This window comes from Carcharhinus amblyrhynchos, unplaced genomic scaffold, assembly GCF_965287045.1.
Source record: "Carcharhinus amblyrhynchos unplaced genomic scaffold, sCarAmb.v2.hapA scaffold_637, whole genome shotgun sequence".
In the NCBI taxonomy this organism is placed as follows: Eukaryota; Metazoa; Chordata; class Chondrichthyes; order Carcharhiniformes; family Carcharhinidae; genus Carcharhinus; species Carcharhinus amblyrhynchos.
In genome coordinates, this window is record NW_027650377.1 from 78,064 (window position 1) to 95,352 (window position 17,289).

Genomic DNA, 17,289 nt, shown 5'->3' on the forward strand with positions numbered 1-17,289 from the left:
CATTCCAATTCAACTCACTGACTGGAAATATCCCAATATTCAAGAATATGGGAAGGTGCAGGAAAATGGGATTAGTGTGCCTTTAGAGGTAGTTATTGTTGGTGCAGACTCGATGGGCTGTAGGGCCTCTCTGTGCCGTGTGACTCCATGGGGCAGGATCAGGAGATCCTTTCCTGTAACATTGGATCCCAAGAACTGTGAAACCTCTGGAATGAAATACTCCCGAATTTCAGAGCAATCGGAACGTTCCCTCTCATCCCACTGGGGATATTGTTCCTGGTCTGTCACTTGGGGAAAGCCAATCAGATGACACTATCCATCAGACTGGTCAGTGATTGGTTCATTGGGCACAGCACTTCCTAAAGCTGTATCCGATTGGATGTTGCCTGAGGTTGGTTACATATCAATGGAGGGTTATTGTGGGCGGGATTCCAGCCACGCTTCCCCCGAAACCGTAACATTCTGCCCAAGGTCAATGGACCTTCGCGTGGTCCACCCCTCCCCCCCCTACGATTCCCACACGGGTGAAACAGGACAGTTGAGCCCCGTGTGTTTGTTTCCTACAACATTTTGAATTCCAGCATTCGCCGGAGGATTGGATAATTGCAAATGCTGCCCCCTTGTTCAAAAAGGTTATAACGATAGCCCTGGCAATTACAGATGAGTCAGTTTATCATCAGTGCTGGGCAAGCTTCTCGAAACAAGTATTCGGGATAGAATTAGTAGTCACTAGAAATGTGGGTTGATTGGGAAGAGCCAGTATGGATTTCTAAAGGAGAAATCATGTTCAACTTACTTACTGGAGTTTTTTGAGAAGGTAACAGAAAGAGTCAATGAGGATAATGCTGTTGACATAGTGTACATGGACTTTCAGAAGGCATTTAATACAGTGCCATACAACAGACTTGTGAAAAAAATTATAGCACATGGAATAAAAGGGATAGTAGCAACACAGATATAAAATTTGCTAAATGATAGGAAGTAGAGAGCAATGGTCAATGGATATTTTCAGACTGGAGAAAGATTTGCTGGTGATCCTCAAGGATAAGTATTGGGGCTTTGCTTTTCCTGATTATATATATTAACGATCTAGATTTTGATGTTCAGGGGACAGTTTTGAAATTTGAGGATGATACAAAGCTTGAAAGCATTGTAAATTGTGAAGAGAGTAGAATAGAACATCAAACATAGGTTGGTGGAGTGGGCAGATAGGTGGCAGATGGAGTTCAATGTGGAGAAGTGTGAGGTGATTCATTCTGATGGGAAGAACATGGAGAGGAAGGGTGCTGATTAGTTGATTGGCTGGTGGGAAGAACATGGAGAGACAGGAGCAGAGGAACCTGGGTGTTTCTGTACGTAGATCATTAAAGCTTGCAGAACAGGTGGAGAGAGCAGTTAATAAAGCACATACTCCTCTGGGCTTTATTATTATTTTTATTTATTGGTGTCACAAGTAAGGCTTACATTAACACTGCAATGAAGTTACTGTGAAATTTCCTTAGTCGTCACACTCTGGCACCTGTTCAGGTACACTGAGGGGGAATTTCGCATGGCCAATCCACCTAACCAGCGCGCCTTTCAGACTATGAGAGGAAAACGGAGCACCCGGAGAAAACCCATGCAGACACAGGGCGAACTTGCAAACTCCGCACGGACAGTGACTCAAGCCAGGAATCAAACCCGGCTCCCTGGCGCTGTGAGGCAGCAGAGTACAAGAGCAAGGAGGTTATGTTGAATTTATAAAAGACACTGATTAGACCTCAGCTGGAATGTGATTCATTTGGTAATATCATCATTTATCAACTGGTCCCTCTGCTCCTGCACCTCAGTTAGAATTGTACTCCTTATTTTATGTTGTCTCCATGATCTTCCTATCAAAATGAATCACCTCACATTTCTCCTGAGCTGGAATATTGTGCAGAGTCCTGGGCACCACACATTCGGAAGGGTGTGAACACATTGGAGAAAGTGCAGAAGTGGTTTACAGGAATGGTCTCAGGGATGAGAAACTTCAGTGGTGAGGATAGATTGGAGAGGTTGGGATTGTTCTCTTTGCAGAGAAGAATGTTAAAAGGAGATTTGACAGAGATGTTCAAAATCATGAGGGAGAAACGGTTCCCACTCGGAAAAGGATCGAGAGTGAGGGGGCACACATTTAAAATCATTTTCAAAAGAGGCAAATGTGAGAAAAAGTTTTTCACCCAGTGAGTGGTTCAGGTCTGGAATGCATTGCCTGGAGGTGAGGTAGACGCAGGTTCAGTTGAGACATTCATAGAATCATAGAATCCCTACATTGCAGAAGGAGACCATTCGGCCCATCAAGTCTGTACCGGCCACAATCCCTTCCTGGTCCTATCCCCGTGACCCCACATATTTACCCTGCTAATCCCCCTGACACTAAAGGACAATTTACCATGGTCAATCCACCTAACTTGCACATCTCTGGAGTGTGGAAAGAAACTGGAACACGCAGACACAGGGAACTCACGCAGACACAGGGGGAATGTGTAAACTCCACACAGACAGTGACCCTGAGGCTGGAATGGAACCCGGGTCCCTGGCACTGTGAGGCAGCAGTGCTAACCATTAGATAATTATTTGAATAGAAACAATGTGCAGGATACCAGGGAAAGGCAGGAGAATGAGACTAAGCCATAATGCTCATTTGGAGAGTTAGTGCAGACATGATGGGCCAAATGGTCTCCTTCTGCACGAAAACAATTCTGAGGTTCGAGCAGGAGGTTTGTGTGAACTCCCTATCACCAATGCTGGTGTCTTGGACACAGATTTTGTCTTCTCAGCTATGATCTCATGAGGTCTGGCTGAAAAGTTTGGCACACACACACCCATTTGTACCACACTCACCTATACCTTCACCAACCACTCTCCTAGCAACCTATCCAATAGAGGCATAAACAGCCTGGGTAAATACCACCTCCTGGATCTTCAACGGCTTCTCAAAGTAGAACCAGAGTGTCGTATCCGGTCCCGGGGTGGAATTGGCATTCCAGACAAAACCCAAACTGTCTAGGAAGCAGAATGTTGGGATGTTCCTGCATCGTAATTATTTTCCCGTGTGTGTACTACTGAACATTAACAACTTTGTCCAAAACTTCAATTTACACAATAAGCAATTACTGACAAGTGTCCTTACCTGATACAGATCGTCCTGGGCCATGAGGGTCTGCTTCTCAGAAACTAAAAAATAAAGGAGATCAATAATCTGAGAAAAGCATTACCTCCACCAATCATCAAATATCACAGACTCTGTCTGCAATGCTTACTCACAGAAACATAGAATCCTACAGTGCAGAAGGAGGCCATTTGGCCCTTCACCGACCACAATCCCACCCAGGCCCTATCCCCAGAACTCCATGTATTTACCCTGCTAGTCCCTCTGACACTGAGGGGCAATTTAGAATGGCGAGTGCACCTAACCCACACATCTTTGGACTGTGGGAGGAAACTGGAGCACCCAGAGGAAACCCATGCAGATACAGGGAGAATGTGCAATCTCCACACAGACATTGACCCGAGGCTGGAATCAAACCAGGATCCCTGGTGCTGTGAGGCTGCAGTGCTAACCACTGTGCCACCGTACTGCAGTAAGAAGTCTGACAACACCAGGTTAAAGTCCAACTGATTTATTTGATAGTAAACTTGCCAGCTTTCAGGGTTTGTCCCTTTATCAGGTGAATGGAGAGTTCTGGCCTCAGGCAGAGCGTATAAAGCACAGACAGTTTACAGATTACTGATTAGAATGTGAATCTTTACACCTAACCTGCTGTTCAAGTCCTGAAGTGGCTGACAATGTGTGTGGAAGGAGCACTGATCACAGGTTAAAGAGATGTGTATTGTCTCCAGACAGCACAGTGAGTAAGGTTTTGCAAACCCAGGCAAGTCATGGGGGTTACAGATAGTGCAACATGAACCCAAGATCCCTGTTGAGACCGTCCTCATGTGTGCGGAACTTGGCGATCAGTCTCTGCTCAGTGACTCTGTGCTGTCGTGTGTCGTGAAGGCCACCTTGGAGAATGCTTACCCGAAGGTCAGAGGCTGAATGCCCGTGACCACTGAAGTGTTCGCCAACAGGAAGGGAACAGTCTTGCCTGGTGATTGTTGACAAGTTCCACACACATGAGGACGGTCTCAGCAGGGACCTTGGGTTCATGTCGCACTATCTGTAACCCCTGTGACTTGCCTGGGTTTGCAAAACCTCACTCACTGTGCTGTCTGGAGACAATACACATCTCTTTAACCTGTGCTTAATGCTCCTTCCACTCACATTGTTGGCATCTTTAAGACTTGAACAGCAGGTTAGGTGTAAAGATTCGCATTCTAATCAGTAATCTGTAAACTGTCTGTACTTTATATGCTCTGTCTGAGGCCAGAACTCTCCATTCGATTGAAGAAGGGACACACCCTGAAAGCTTGTGAGTTTACTATCAAATAAATTGGTTGGACTTTAACCTGGTGTTGTCAGGCTTCTTACTGTGTTTACCCCAGTCCAACACCGACATCTCCACATCATGACCACCATCGTACTGCCCACAGTCATGGCAACTTAAAAGGCAAATGTAATCCAATGTCTGAAAGACATTTTTCTGAAAGTAGAGCACAGTGTAAACGATTAACATTACACTGCGTATCTGGAGGAACCGTGTTCATTCCAGGAATAGCTCAGGAAGGATTTTCTGTCTTTGGGGAATGGATGTGACATCAGGATCTCCCCTGGGATTTTTAGCGTACAGGCTAAACTTCCATTCCTTATGTTTGGAGATTGCAGAGGTCTAATTGAAATGTTTAAAATGCTGAAAGGTTTGCCAGCGTAGAGACAGAGAAATTAAAAACTAATTCCTGTGGTGAGGGTGGGGAGCGCAGAACAAGGGGCAGGAGTATCGAGTGAGAGTCGGACTGTTCAGGATGAAGTCAGGGATCCCACCCTCACACAGTGGAGCAGAATTCCGGAACCTTCTTCCCAAAACACTGTGGGTGCTGGCGGAGAGCCGAGGCTTTTGAAATGGAGATTGGGAGACTTGAGTTGGATAAAGGGATGCAGGGATAGATGTGATCCAATCTAACTGAACAGTGTACCAGATTCAAAGGTTTGAATGGCCTCCTCTTGTTCTACTCTACTCTCTAGCGTTTTAATCGGAAAGGTAGCAGCATTGAGTTCAGTCTGAGAACTTCCAGATCCCGTTTTCCTGCCAGTGCAATCCGGTGCTCCCAGCCAGGGTGGAGTGGACACTGCAATTTCCCTCAGTGAGTCTGGCTTTGAGAAGAGATGTTATGTTTCTAGGTCACTGTGCAGTGAACCATAATAGAATGGAATCAAACCTGCCTCTGTCATGGGCACTGTGCCAGAGGGTACACCATGATGGGGGGGGGCAATCAGGAGAGGATAAGGGAAATTAGAAAAATAAAAGCAGTGTCGCACCTTGAGAAGCTTTGTCCCTGTTTGAAGAGGTCACAAAATAAATGGCCAAAGCAATGAAGATGGTGGCAATGATATCTCCAACCACAATTCCAGAGATAGTGCTGGGATCCAACTCCACACAATTCCTGCAAACTGAGATCAGGAAGAGGCTAAAACACCCGTCATATTTAATTCTTAAATTTATCAATCATTTCATTTTTGTCTGGGGGGGTGGGGTGGGTTGGGGCGTGTGGGGGGTGAGGGGGATTGGGGGAGAATGTGGGTGGGGAGTGAGGGGGGGGGTGGAAGAGGTAGGTGGGGAGATGGGGAGGATGTGGGTGGGAGGGGGTGGGGTGGTAGGAGGAGGTGGGTGGAGGGGTGGGAAGTGATGCATGGGGGGGGTCGGAGGGGTGGGTGCTAGGTGGGGGGGTGTACAACACCAGATTCAGATAGATCCCCCACTATTCTCACCATCTGCTCAGCTCCCAAACTAATCAGAATATTGTCCCAATAAGAAGCTGTTACAGCAGCAGGGAGGCCTATACAGAGGTCTACAAAATACCGAGGGGCACAGATCAGCTAGATAGTCAATATCTTTTCCCAAAGGTAGGGGAGTCTAAAACTAGAGGGCAGAGGTTTAAGGTGAGAGGGGAGAGATACAAAAGTGTCCAGAGGGGCAATTTTTTCACACAGAGGGTGGTGAGTGTCTGGAACGAGCTGCCAGAGGCAGTAGTAGAGACGGGTACAATTTTATCTTTTAAAAAGCATTTAAATAATTACATGGGTACAATGGGTATAGAGGGATATGGGCCAAATGTGGGCAATTGGGATGAGCTTAGGGATTTTAAAAAAAAGGGTAGCTTGGACAAGTTGGGCTGAAGGGCCTGTTTCCCTGTTGTAAACCTCTGTGACTCTGTGGCTTTATGAGGTGACACACTGACTAACAACACAAAACACATTCAAACAGTAACAGGAAATAACTTACGTTTGATAAACACAAAAGCAGAGAATCTTTCCTGATGGTCAGAACAGCTATATTCTCCAGTGTCGCTGTCTTTCAGCTTTGCTAGTTTGATATTCCCATCATCCGTCAGTCTGTCATACATCACTCCATCCTTTTCCCAGAGTTGAGTCCTTGGGCATTCCAGAATGATTCCAGTTGCCTCCTGCTTGATCACTGGCAAACAAAGTACAGACACTGAATAACTGTCTGACATTTACAGACAGCCAGTTGCCGGGGTCACTAAATCTCAGGTCAAAGATGTTGACAGGAAAACAGGTTAAGAATGAAAGGAGGGGCCAATGAACCAGTCCCATTTCACTGACATTTACTCCCGGTTAAAGCTTCAGACAAGCTTTCCTGGAGCTGAGATTTCAATCCACATCTGAGTGGAACAGATGTGGAAAATTGTTAGAATCCCCCAAATCTTTTCTGCAAAAACTGTATTGCATCCTCTGTGCCTTCATTTCATTTTACTTTCAATGAGTTCTGGGAGTTGTTGAGGATTAAGATGCAACATTGAAGGAAATATTTAACACTTGGAAGACACTGCACACCTCATCCTAGCCAGTGATATCAAAGAGCCAAAGCTAAACTGAAACGTGTCCTTGCTGTCCAGGGCCCATCTCAGCCTCTGGCACCTACTTCCAATGATGAAGGAGAGAGTGAGGAAGGTTAGTCATCTCCCCGATACAGAAAATGCACCAATATCAGAAACATTCAAGGCTGAAGATTCTGATAAAACAAAAGTTCCGAATCCTTACATTTCTGATTTCAAGTTACTTTTGTCCCAAAAGATAACAACATCAAAAAACTGCTTACCAAGCATCCCTTGAGAAAGCCCTGGATTAAAAAGAAAGCGAGATATCAGTTACTTTCAGAATAAAGATTTCAGTAGCTTAAATTTAAAAACGAAATCTGATTCCAGTGGCAGATACAGTAATCTTCACACAGATAGGATTCCAACATGCTGAGTGATCACAGTTCATACCGGATCCCTTTAGAAACCAAGTCTTCATCTCCACAGATCTTGACTTGTCTGCCCAACATCCATCTGTTCAGTGCAGGGCTAGTTAAACAATTATAAAATTGAATCTATGAACAGCCCAATATCCCAGCAGCAGATTCTGCCGAGAAGATACTCTGAAAAGTGGCCAAAGTTCTGGCTACCACTGCAGAGCTGCACATTTCCTGGACTTTTCTAATCCAAGAAAACAGGTTTGGAGCCAATTTCAATTTTAACAGTTGTGGCGAGAATGTTTTTACAAACTTTAAATTTCTATTAAATTGGGGGATGATTTGCAAAGCAGTGAACTGGACTTGGACGAAACCAGCTTTGTGTTAGACAGCCTGAGTAGAAACTGCGAATGATAAACCAATCGCACTTCCATCCTAAAAGACTTTTTATTAAATAATGCTTGTGACACACTTTCAACTTGATACAGGTTCATTCCATACTTTCCTGGAAACATTGACAGAATGTTCTAGACTGATCATTGTCTGAACGTGGCAGCAAAACCACTGAAAGGTTTCTTTATGAGCAGCAAGGCCAGACATACAGATTTCCTTCTGAAAGATTGTCACTTGTCATTGAGATTTTTTGGGGTGTAAATTATTGAACAAATGGACACAGTGGTTTCAGACACAAAGCTTCACCTTAAAGACATTCAGTGGGGATTATTTACACTCCAGTCCAATTAAAAATCCAGCAAACAGCCTTTATTATAATCCCTTCCCCAAATCCAAAACAGCACATCAAACAGAATAACAGCAGCTGTAGGTATTGCCTATATCTCCTTAAAGAAAATCACACCAAATATAGACTCCACACGTCTGTTATTACAGACATGTCTCACTGCACAGAAACCAGGCATTTACATGCATTTATCAATCTATAGACTAGTGGTAGTTACCACCCAGGTGACCTGATCGACTAAGAGTTCCAAAGAACAGGCAAACTGAAATAAAAGCTTCCTATTAGCACCTGAATGCCAGAACTAGGATCCAAAGACTAGTTCTCAGGAATTACGCAGGATATCTGCTGGAAATTATAATACTTCTACAAGAAATTAGCATAAAGTTTGGAAACAGTGACAGACGTTGAATATTTCTGATGAGAAAATGAGTGGAGGGTTATTGCAGTTACAGCTCTGGGTGGATATATTCCTACAGTTCCATCACCCAATCAAAAAGCCTTTCCCATGTCCAGCAAAGCATGGAAAGTATCAGCTGAAACTGGTCAAAGGAATTGAGAAATGCGGAAATCCTGAATTTTGCTTTGATTTTCCTCCCAGCAACACCCAGGAGAATAATTCTAAATTTCTGGAAACTCCAGGCCACGCCTGGAGGGTTGGCAACTCTCTAGCCTCTATGTGTGATGTCAAGGCAGAGATTGATGGTAATTTGTGAAGCATCGGATTCTACACAATGGAATTTCACAGAATTCACATTTAAAGGATGTTTCCACTGATCTCCCAGACACAGTCTTGCGTTTGTGTTTCGAGCACTCACGACACACTTTCTTCCTGCCGTCTATTTTGACTATATTGTGTGCACTGGGGTTGCTGAAGGTCATTGGATATCTGCTTTCCAATGACAGAGACACTCTCCCTTTCCTGCCCACTCCTGTTGAATAATCTCCACGGAGAATCTTGGCCAGACATATTCTGAAGTTCAGGTGATCATAGCGACTTGGGAGCGGAGGGTCATGAGATGACTTTTTGAAAATCAGCCAAGCATTCACAATAGTAATGTTCATTAAATACCACAAAACACATCTCCACCACTTTTTAGACGGCCGGCCCACAGGGTAATAGCTTCTCATCTGATCAGAAAGATCAACACCACCCATGTACTTATTATATTCAATCACAGGTTGAGGTTTAACTGTCCCAGAACATGCAATCATCTTAGCATTTTGATTTGTTGAGAGTGTGGCTACTTGTCTCTTATCTTTCCAAATGGTTAATAATAGAGAGCCTTTCTGAAAGAACTGAACATCACCTTGTTTCTTTAGGATTATTTTCCTGGCTGCAGCAGGCAGTCCTTTGCGGTTAAGGTGTATTGTTGAACAGGATTTTGTGCCATGGAATTCAAGGCGTTCCATCAAGGCAGGACTTGTGAAAAAGCGATCAAAGTATATATGGTGATTGCGATGAAAGTAAGGCTGGCAGAGATCCATCACCACATCATAGCCAAGGCTGTTGCGTGATGCAGTTCTTTGCCGTCCAGTGTAGATGCTAAAGTTCAGGCAGTAACCAGTCTCTGCTTCACACAACATCCAAACTTTCAAACCCCACTTGGTGGGTTTAGCTGGGGCATACTGTTTGAAGTAGAGTCTCCCTTTGTAAGCTACCATACCTTCATCAACACTTAACTCACGTTTCGGACGGTAGAATTGGCCAAAATGGCAGCGCACAACCTCTATCAGATTCCGGACTTTAAAGATGGGGTCATGACTCGGCTCTGATCTCCCCGGAGCTCCTCGGTTATCTCGTAAATGCAGATACTGATTCAGTTTCCAGAACCTATCTCTGGAAATGGTGGAAGCAATCCATGGACAGCGCAAGGCTGAATCCTGGCTCCAATACAGACAGATCCGAGGCAGCTGTTTAATCCCCATCATTATGTTGATGGCCAGAAAGGCTTTGATTTCACGGGAATCAGTGGGAATCCAGCTGGGATCCCTTTTTCCCGCTCTCTCCTGGCATTGTGTGGCGTAGCGGTTTGTCTCTTCTGCAATGGTGTCGTAGATGGTGTTTGGCCAGAGTAAACTGAAGTAATCCAAGGGGTTCGCTGTCACTGGCAGATGGTGCTGGGGGCCACTGGCTTCACTGAAGGGTGGCACATCGATATTTTCAATAATTTCGCTCCAATCTCCACGCTGCTGGTCCCCACCCTCACTCTCACTGGCTGCTGACAGCCTGTCCACAGTGTTCCCAGAATCCATGGCTTATTACCAGCTCAATCCCCAACTGTGTCAAACCCCAAAACACTGCCTTCACTGACTGAGATCAACAACACCGTGCTGTGGAAAACAAGAGTTTACAACCAGAATTTAGTGACACCTTTGCATAAATTCATCCCACTAACCTGGCCACATCCCACTAGCCGGGTCACATCCCACTAACCGGGTCACATCCCACTAACCGGGTCACATCCCACTAACCGGGTTACATTCTTTCTGAATAATTTACTCTGCGTTAGAAAAATCTAATTCTGCTTTCCACACGGGGAAATATTCAGAGTTCAAAACATCCCAAAACTCCAAAACTGTTATTGTCATTTCCCCAATAAGTGTTGAGTTTGTTGGAATCCAAACTGACAGCAGAGATTAGCTGGTGCTGAACATCCTGCGGCAAAAAGAATTTCCTCCTGAAAGGAGCCCAAACCCTTCTGATCTTGTGCTTTCCCAGTGTGAAATTTCAGCCTTTCCCATAATAAGGTACCCCGTGTTGCCGTGTACCCGATGTTGCCGTGTACCCAGTATTGCGTGTACCCAGTATTGCGTGTACCCAGTGTTATATAATAGTGCTGATGTTTTAATTTGTGTTTAGTTTGTAAGTTGTCATAAACTGTTAGAGCTGTGTGTGAATGTGTGTGTGTGACTGTGTGTATCTGTGCGTGTATCTGTGTGTGTGAATGTGTGTGTGTGTGTGTGTGTGTATGTGTGTATTTGTATCTGTATCTGTGTGTGTGTGTGAGAGAATATCTGTGTGAGTGTGTGTGTGTGTGGGGGGGGGTGGGGGGGGGGAAAGCCCTTGTCATGAAAATAATATTCTAACTGATCACTGATTCCTGTTGAAGCCAAATCAATGTTTAATGAGCAATTCGGGAAATGTTGAAATGGCCAAACTGGAATGGGGGGGCGGGGGTGAAGGGAAGGTAGGGGAAGGGGAGGGGAGGGAGGGGGTGAGGATGGGGAGGGGTTGCTAATAGGGAGGGGGGTGGGGAAGGGGTGGGGGGAGGGGGAGGGGTGGGGAGATTGGGGAGGGGTGGGGGGTTTGGGTGAGGGGAGGGGTGGGGGAGTGGTGGGGGGTTTGGGTGGGGGGAGGGGTGGGGGAGTGGTGGGGGGTTTGGGTGGGGGGTTTGGGGGAGGGAGAGGGGTGGGGGGGTTTGGCAGGGGGGTGGGGGGTTTGGGTGAGGGGAGGGGGGTTTGGGTGGGGGGTTTGGGGGAGGGAGAGGGGTGGGGGGGTTTGGCAGGGGGGTGGGGGGTTTGGGTGAGGGGAGGGGGGTTTGGGTGGGGGGAGGGGTGGGGGGGTTTGGTGGAGGGGTGGGGGGGTTTTGGGTGAGGGAGGATGGGGGGTCTGGGTGGGGGGTCGGGGAGGGGGGTGGGGTTTGGGGGAGGGGCTTGGGGAGAGGCGGGGCTCAGTTTCGGTTTTGGATACATTGGGTGCTTTGTGCGCACGCGCGGCGGGCGGCCGCCCTCAGGAGCGCGCGGGGCCGCGGGCACGGGGCGGGTCCGGAGCGCGCGCGGCGGGGCGGCGCGGGGCGGGTGCGCGCCGAGAGGGTTAGTGCACGTGAAAGTTTCCAGAAACTTCAAAATAAAATTAAATATTCCCGGAATCGGGAATGTCCCCGTCCCGGGGGGGGGGGAACCGGGAATGTCCCCGTCCCGGGGGGGGGGGGATCGGGAATGTCCCCGTCCCGGGGGGGGGGAACCGGGAATGTCCCCGTCCCGGGGGGGGGGGAACCGGGAATGTCCCCGTCCCGGGGGGGGGGGGATCGGGAATGTCCCCGTCCCGGGGGGGGGGGGACCGGGAATGTCCCCGTCCCGGGGGGGGGGGGACCGGGAATGTCCCCGTCCCGGGGGGGGGGGGGGGGGAACCGGGAATGTCCCCGTCCCGGGGGGGGGGGAACCGGGAATGTCCCCGTCCCGGGGGGGGGGGAACCGGGAATGTCCCCGTCCCGGGGGGGGGGGAATCGGGAATGTCCCCCCTGAATTGGGAAAGTTCCCCAGAATCCCCAGGGAATATCAGTCTGTCAGGATTGGGAATATCTTTAATTTCCCCCCGGATCCAAACTTCAATCCCAACTTTCCGAGAAAAATTCACCTTCAAATATTTTTATAAATTGGACACAAATCCGACAGCTGGAAAATTCTCTCCACAATTAAAAATAAAAAGTTTAATTCAGCTTCCTGCTGATTTATTAAAACCAACACAGAATAAACGGTGCAGTTTGATAAATGTTGGGTACTTTTTCTCTGTAAATATAAAAGTTTGCTGTAAAATGCCTGACTTACCGCCGAAGATTATTGTCACACTTATCACCGTTATGAAGAGATGAAGTTTCATCTTTTGGATCCTTTGTGAGGAAATATAAAACAAATAAAAAATGTTACTTATTTAAATGAAGAAATAATCTTCAGAAAGGGAAGGCGAGTGGAGTTTGATGAAAACAGACTGAATAAAAATTTCCACTGGGTTTAGAAACTGCCTCTGATCATTTCCTCCTGATACTAAACAGGAAAGAGGTGGTTTACACCATTCTACTTTTTCCACCAAACGTCATTATGTCTCTCAGAACCTCAGTAACCAAGTCTCACTCTCTCTGAAAAGGCAAAACTATTTTTAATACCCAGAAACTAACTTTAATCCACAAGAAACTGAACTGAAATATAAAATAACATCTTCCAACATTGACTTCAAACTGTTAACAATGATGGCAGTTCGCGATAAATGCGAGGTGATGCATTTTGGTAGATTGAATCAGGGCAGGACTGACTCAGTTAATGGTAGAGCGTTGGCGTGAGTTACAGAACAGAGAGATCTCGGGGTACAGGTTCATAGCTCCTTGAAAGTGGAGTCACAGGTGGACAGAGTGGTGAAGAAGGCATTCAGCATGCTTGGTTTCATTGGTCAGAACATTGAATACAGGAGTTGGGACGTCTTGTTGAAGTTGTATAAGACATTGGTAAGGCCACACTTGGAATACTGTGTACAGTTCTGGTCACCCTATTATAGAAAGGATATTATTAAACTGAGAATAGTGCAGAAAGATTTACTAGGATACTACCAGGACTTGATGGATTGAGTTATAAGGAGAGGCTGGAGAGACTGGGACTTTTTCTATGGAGCGTAGGAGGCTGAGGGGTGATCTTATACAGGTCTATAAAATAATGAGGGGCACAGATCAGCTAGATAGTCAATATCTTTTCCCCAAAGGTAGGGGAGTCTAAAACTAGAGGGCAGAGGTTTAAGGTGAGAGGGGAGGGATACAAAAGTGTCCAGAGGGGCAATTTTTTCACACAGAGGGTGGTGAGTGTCTGGAACAAGCTGCCAGAGGCAGTAGTAGAGGCAGGTACATAACATAAGAACATAAGAAATAGGAGCAGGAGTAGGCCATCTGGCCCTTCGAGCCTGCCCCGCCATTCAATAAGATCATGGCTGATCTGTCGTGGCTCAGTTCCACATTCCCGCCCTCTCCCCATAACCCTTAATCCCCTCTCTTATCAAAAACCCATCAACCCGTGCCTTAAAAATATTTAGCGAGGCAGCCTCCACCACTTCAACGGGCAGAGAATTCCAGAGATTCACCACCCTTTGAGTGAAGAAGTTCCTCCTCAACTCTGTTCTAAACCGCCCCCCGCTTTATCTTGAGGCTGTGCCCCCTAGTCCTACTGTCCTTTCTGTCCTTTTTGTGTTTTAAAAAGTGTTTGGACAAAATGGGTATAGAGAGAAATGGGCCAAATGCGGGCAATTGGGGTTAGCTTAGGGGTTTAAAAAAAGGGGGGCAGCATGGACAAGTTGGGCCGAAGGGCCTGTTTTCATGCTGAAAACCTCGATGACTCTATGACTTAGGCAGCTGGAGACTGTGGGCTGGAACGAAAACACAAACCTAGGAGTAACCTTTAGGAAGATCCCTTCTCCCTTTGGGTAGATTCCATCTCCTTGGAATCCCTGTCTTTTGATGAATGTTTGTACCTTTTTAATCTTTTTATTCCACGCTAACAGGAATTAACTGACACAATCGGAATTCCTGGCAGCAACTCACAGTCTGTGTGCGCACTCTGCTGGCCAAACCAGGGGTTGCAGTGCCAAAGCAACACACAGAAAATCTCAGGTGGTCTGGCAGTAAGGGAGGACAGAACCCAAAACGTGGGCCCTGGTGACAGAGCTGGTCAGAGGGTCTAATAAACTCTGACTCTGACTCAGCTCCTGTCTTTTCTGTGCCACCTTGTTCCTATCCAAAAAAATTACTGTCATCTGCAAACCTGGCAGTTTAGCTCATTATAAACCGATCAGAAAGAGGATTGTAACAAAAAGCAACAGGAATAACCAGAGGACAATGAACACAACTGCAAAGGCTTCCAGAATCCAGGTCACAAACCCAAGAACCACCAACCCTGAGAAATTTACCCCAATAACCGCAATCCCTGAGTAATTTACCCTAATAACGCTCGCTGATTTACAGGAACAATTTTTGGTCTTACCCCAGGATGCCTCACTCATTGATTTATTTGAATGGTCCCTCAGCACTGACCCTCTGACAGTGCAGCACTCCCTCAGCACTGACCCTCTGACAGTGCGGCACTCCCTCAGCACTGACCCTCTGACAGTGCGGCACTCCCTCAGCACTGACCCTCTGACAGTGCGGCACTCCCTCAGCACTGACCCTCTGACAGTGCGGCGCTCCCTCAGCACTGACCCTCTGACAGTGCAGCACTCCCTCAGCACTGACCCTCTGACAGTGCGGCGCTCCCTCAGCACTGACCCTCTGACAGTGCGGCACTCCCTCAGCACTGACCCTCTGACAGTGCAGCACTCCCTCAGCACTGACCCTCTGACAGTGCAGCACTCCCTCAGCACTGACCCTCTGACAGTGCGGCACTCCCTCAGCACTGACCCTCTGACAGTGCGGCGCTCCCTCAGCACTGACCCTCTGACAGTGCAGCACTCCCTCAGCACTGACCCTCTGACAGTGCGGCGCTCCCTCAGCACTGACCCTCTGACAGTGCGGCCCTCCCTCAGCACTGACCCTCTGACAGTGCGGCACTCCCTCAGCACTGACCCTCTGACAGTGCGGCCCTCCCTCAGCACTGACCCTCTGACAGTGCGGCACTCCCTCAGCACTGACCCTCTGACAGTGCGGCACTCCCTCAGCACTGACCCTCTGACAGTGCGGCGCTCTCTCAGCACTGACCCTCTGACAGTGCGGCACTCCCTCAGCACTGACCCTCTGACAGTGCGGCACTCCCTCAGCACTGACCCTCTGACAGTGCGGCACCCCCTCAGCACTGACCCTCTGACAGTGCGGCGCTCCCTCAGCACTGACCCTCTGACAGTGCGGCACTCCCTCAGCACTGACCCTCTGACAGTGCGGCACTCCCTCAGCACTGACCCTCTGACAGTGCGGCACTCCCTCAGCACTGACCCTCTGACAGTGCGGCACTCCCTCAGCACTGACCCTCTGACAGTGCGGCACCCCCTCAGCACTGACCCTCTGACAGTGCGGCGCTCCCTCAGCACTGACCCTCTGACAGTGCGGCACTCCCTCAGCACTGACCCTCTGACAGTGCGGCACTCCCTCAGCACTGACCCTCTGACAGTGCGGCACCCCCTCAGCACTGACCCTCTGACAGTGCGGCGCTCCCTCAGCACTGACCCTCTGACAGTGCGGCACTCCCTCAGCACTGACCCTCTGACAGTGCAGCGCTCCCTCAGCACTGACCCTCTGACAGTGCGGCACTCCCTCAGCACTGACCCTCTGACAGTGCGGCACTCCCTCAGCACTGACCCTCTGACAGTGCGGCACTCCCTCAGCACTGACCCTCTGACAGTGCGGCACTCCCTCAGCACTGACCCTCTGACAGTGCGGCGCTCCCTCAGCACTGACCCTCTGACAGTGCATTGGGACATGGCGTTTGGTTGAGATTTGAACTTGAGCACAGTCAGAAACTGCTTGTTGAGATTTGATTGGCAGCCCTGAGTGTGTGAATCTGATTGGGGGGTTTTCAGTGTGTGCGCTGGTAGGGTGGGGTGGGGGAGAGTTCGGGGTGGGGGAGTGTTCGGGGTGGGGGAGAGTTCGGGGTGGGGGAGTGTTGGGGGTGGGGGAGTGTTGGGGTGGGGGAGTGTTCGGGGTGGGGGAGTGTTGGGGGTGGGGGAGTGTTGGGGGTGGGGGAGAGTTCGGGGGTGGGGGGAGAGTTCGGGGGTGGGGGAGTGTTCGGGGTGGGGGAGAGTTCGGGGGTGGGGGAGAGTTCGGGGGTGGGGGAGAGTTCGGGGGTGGGGGAGTGTTCGGGGTGGGGGAGAGTTCGGGGGTGGGGGAGTGTTCGGGGTGGGGGAGAGTTCGGGGTGGGGGAGAGTTCGGGGTGGGGGGAGAGTTCGGGGGTGGGGGAGTGTTCGGGGTGGGGGAGAGTTCGGGGTGGGGGGAGAGTTCGGGGTGGGGGGAGAGTTCGGGGGTGGGGGAGAGTTCGGGGGTGGGGGAGTGTTGGGGGTGGGGGAGTGTTGGGGGTGGGGGAGTGTTGGGGGTGGGGGAGTGTTCGGGGTGGGGAGTGTTGGGGGTGGGGGAGTGTTCGGGGTGGGGGAGTGTTCGGGGTGGGGGAGTGTTCGGGGTGGGGGAGTGTTCGGGGTGGGGGGAGTGTTCGGGGTGGGGGAGTGTTCGGGGTGGGGGAGTGTTCGGGGTGGGGGGAGTGTTCGGGGTGGGGGGAGTGTTGGGGGTGGGGGAGTGTTGGGGTGGGGGAGTGTTCGGGGTGGGGGAGTGTTCGGGGTGGGGGGAGTGTTCGGGGTGGGGGAGTGTTCGGGGTGGGGGAGAGTTCGGGGGTGGGGGAGAGTTCGGGGGTGGGGGGAGAGTTCGGGGTGGGGGAGTGTTCGGGGTGGGGGGAGAGTTCAGGGGTGGGGGAGAGTTCGGGGGTGGGGGAGAGTTCAGGGTGGGG

General features: G+C 49.2%; 1 protein-coding gene across 2 annotated transcripts in view; it reads right to left on the minus strand.

Moving 5' to 3' along the window:
• Positions 1–12,855, minus strand: part of LOC145339728 (T-cell surface glycoprotein CD3 delta chain) — a 39,826-nt gene extending 26,971 nt beyond the window's left edge. The window contains exons 1-5 of one of the 2 annotated variants that reach the window (XM_080184253.1): positions 12,661–12,855; positions 7,239–7,259; positions 6,402–6,593; positions 5,438–5,569; positions 3,155–3,198 (exon numbers count right to left, since the gene is read on the minus strand). In XM_080184253.1, coding sequence (XP_080040379.1) covers positions 3,155–3,198; positions 5,438–5,569; positions 6,402–6,593; positions 7,239–7,259; positions 12,661–12,712 — 441 coding nt within the window. In that variant the 5' untranslated portion in view covers positions 12,713–12,855. The remainder of the gene's footprint in view (positions 1–3,154; positions 3,199–5,437; positions 5,570–6,401; positions 6,594–7,238; positions 7,260–12,660) is intronic. The other variant, XM_080184251.1, reaches the window with a different exon arrangement.
• Between the last annotated feature and the right edge of the window lie 4,434 nt (positions 12,856–17,289).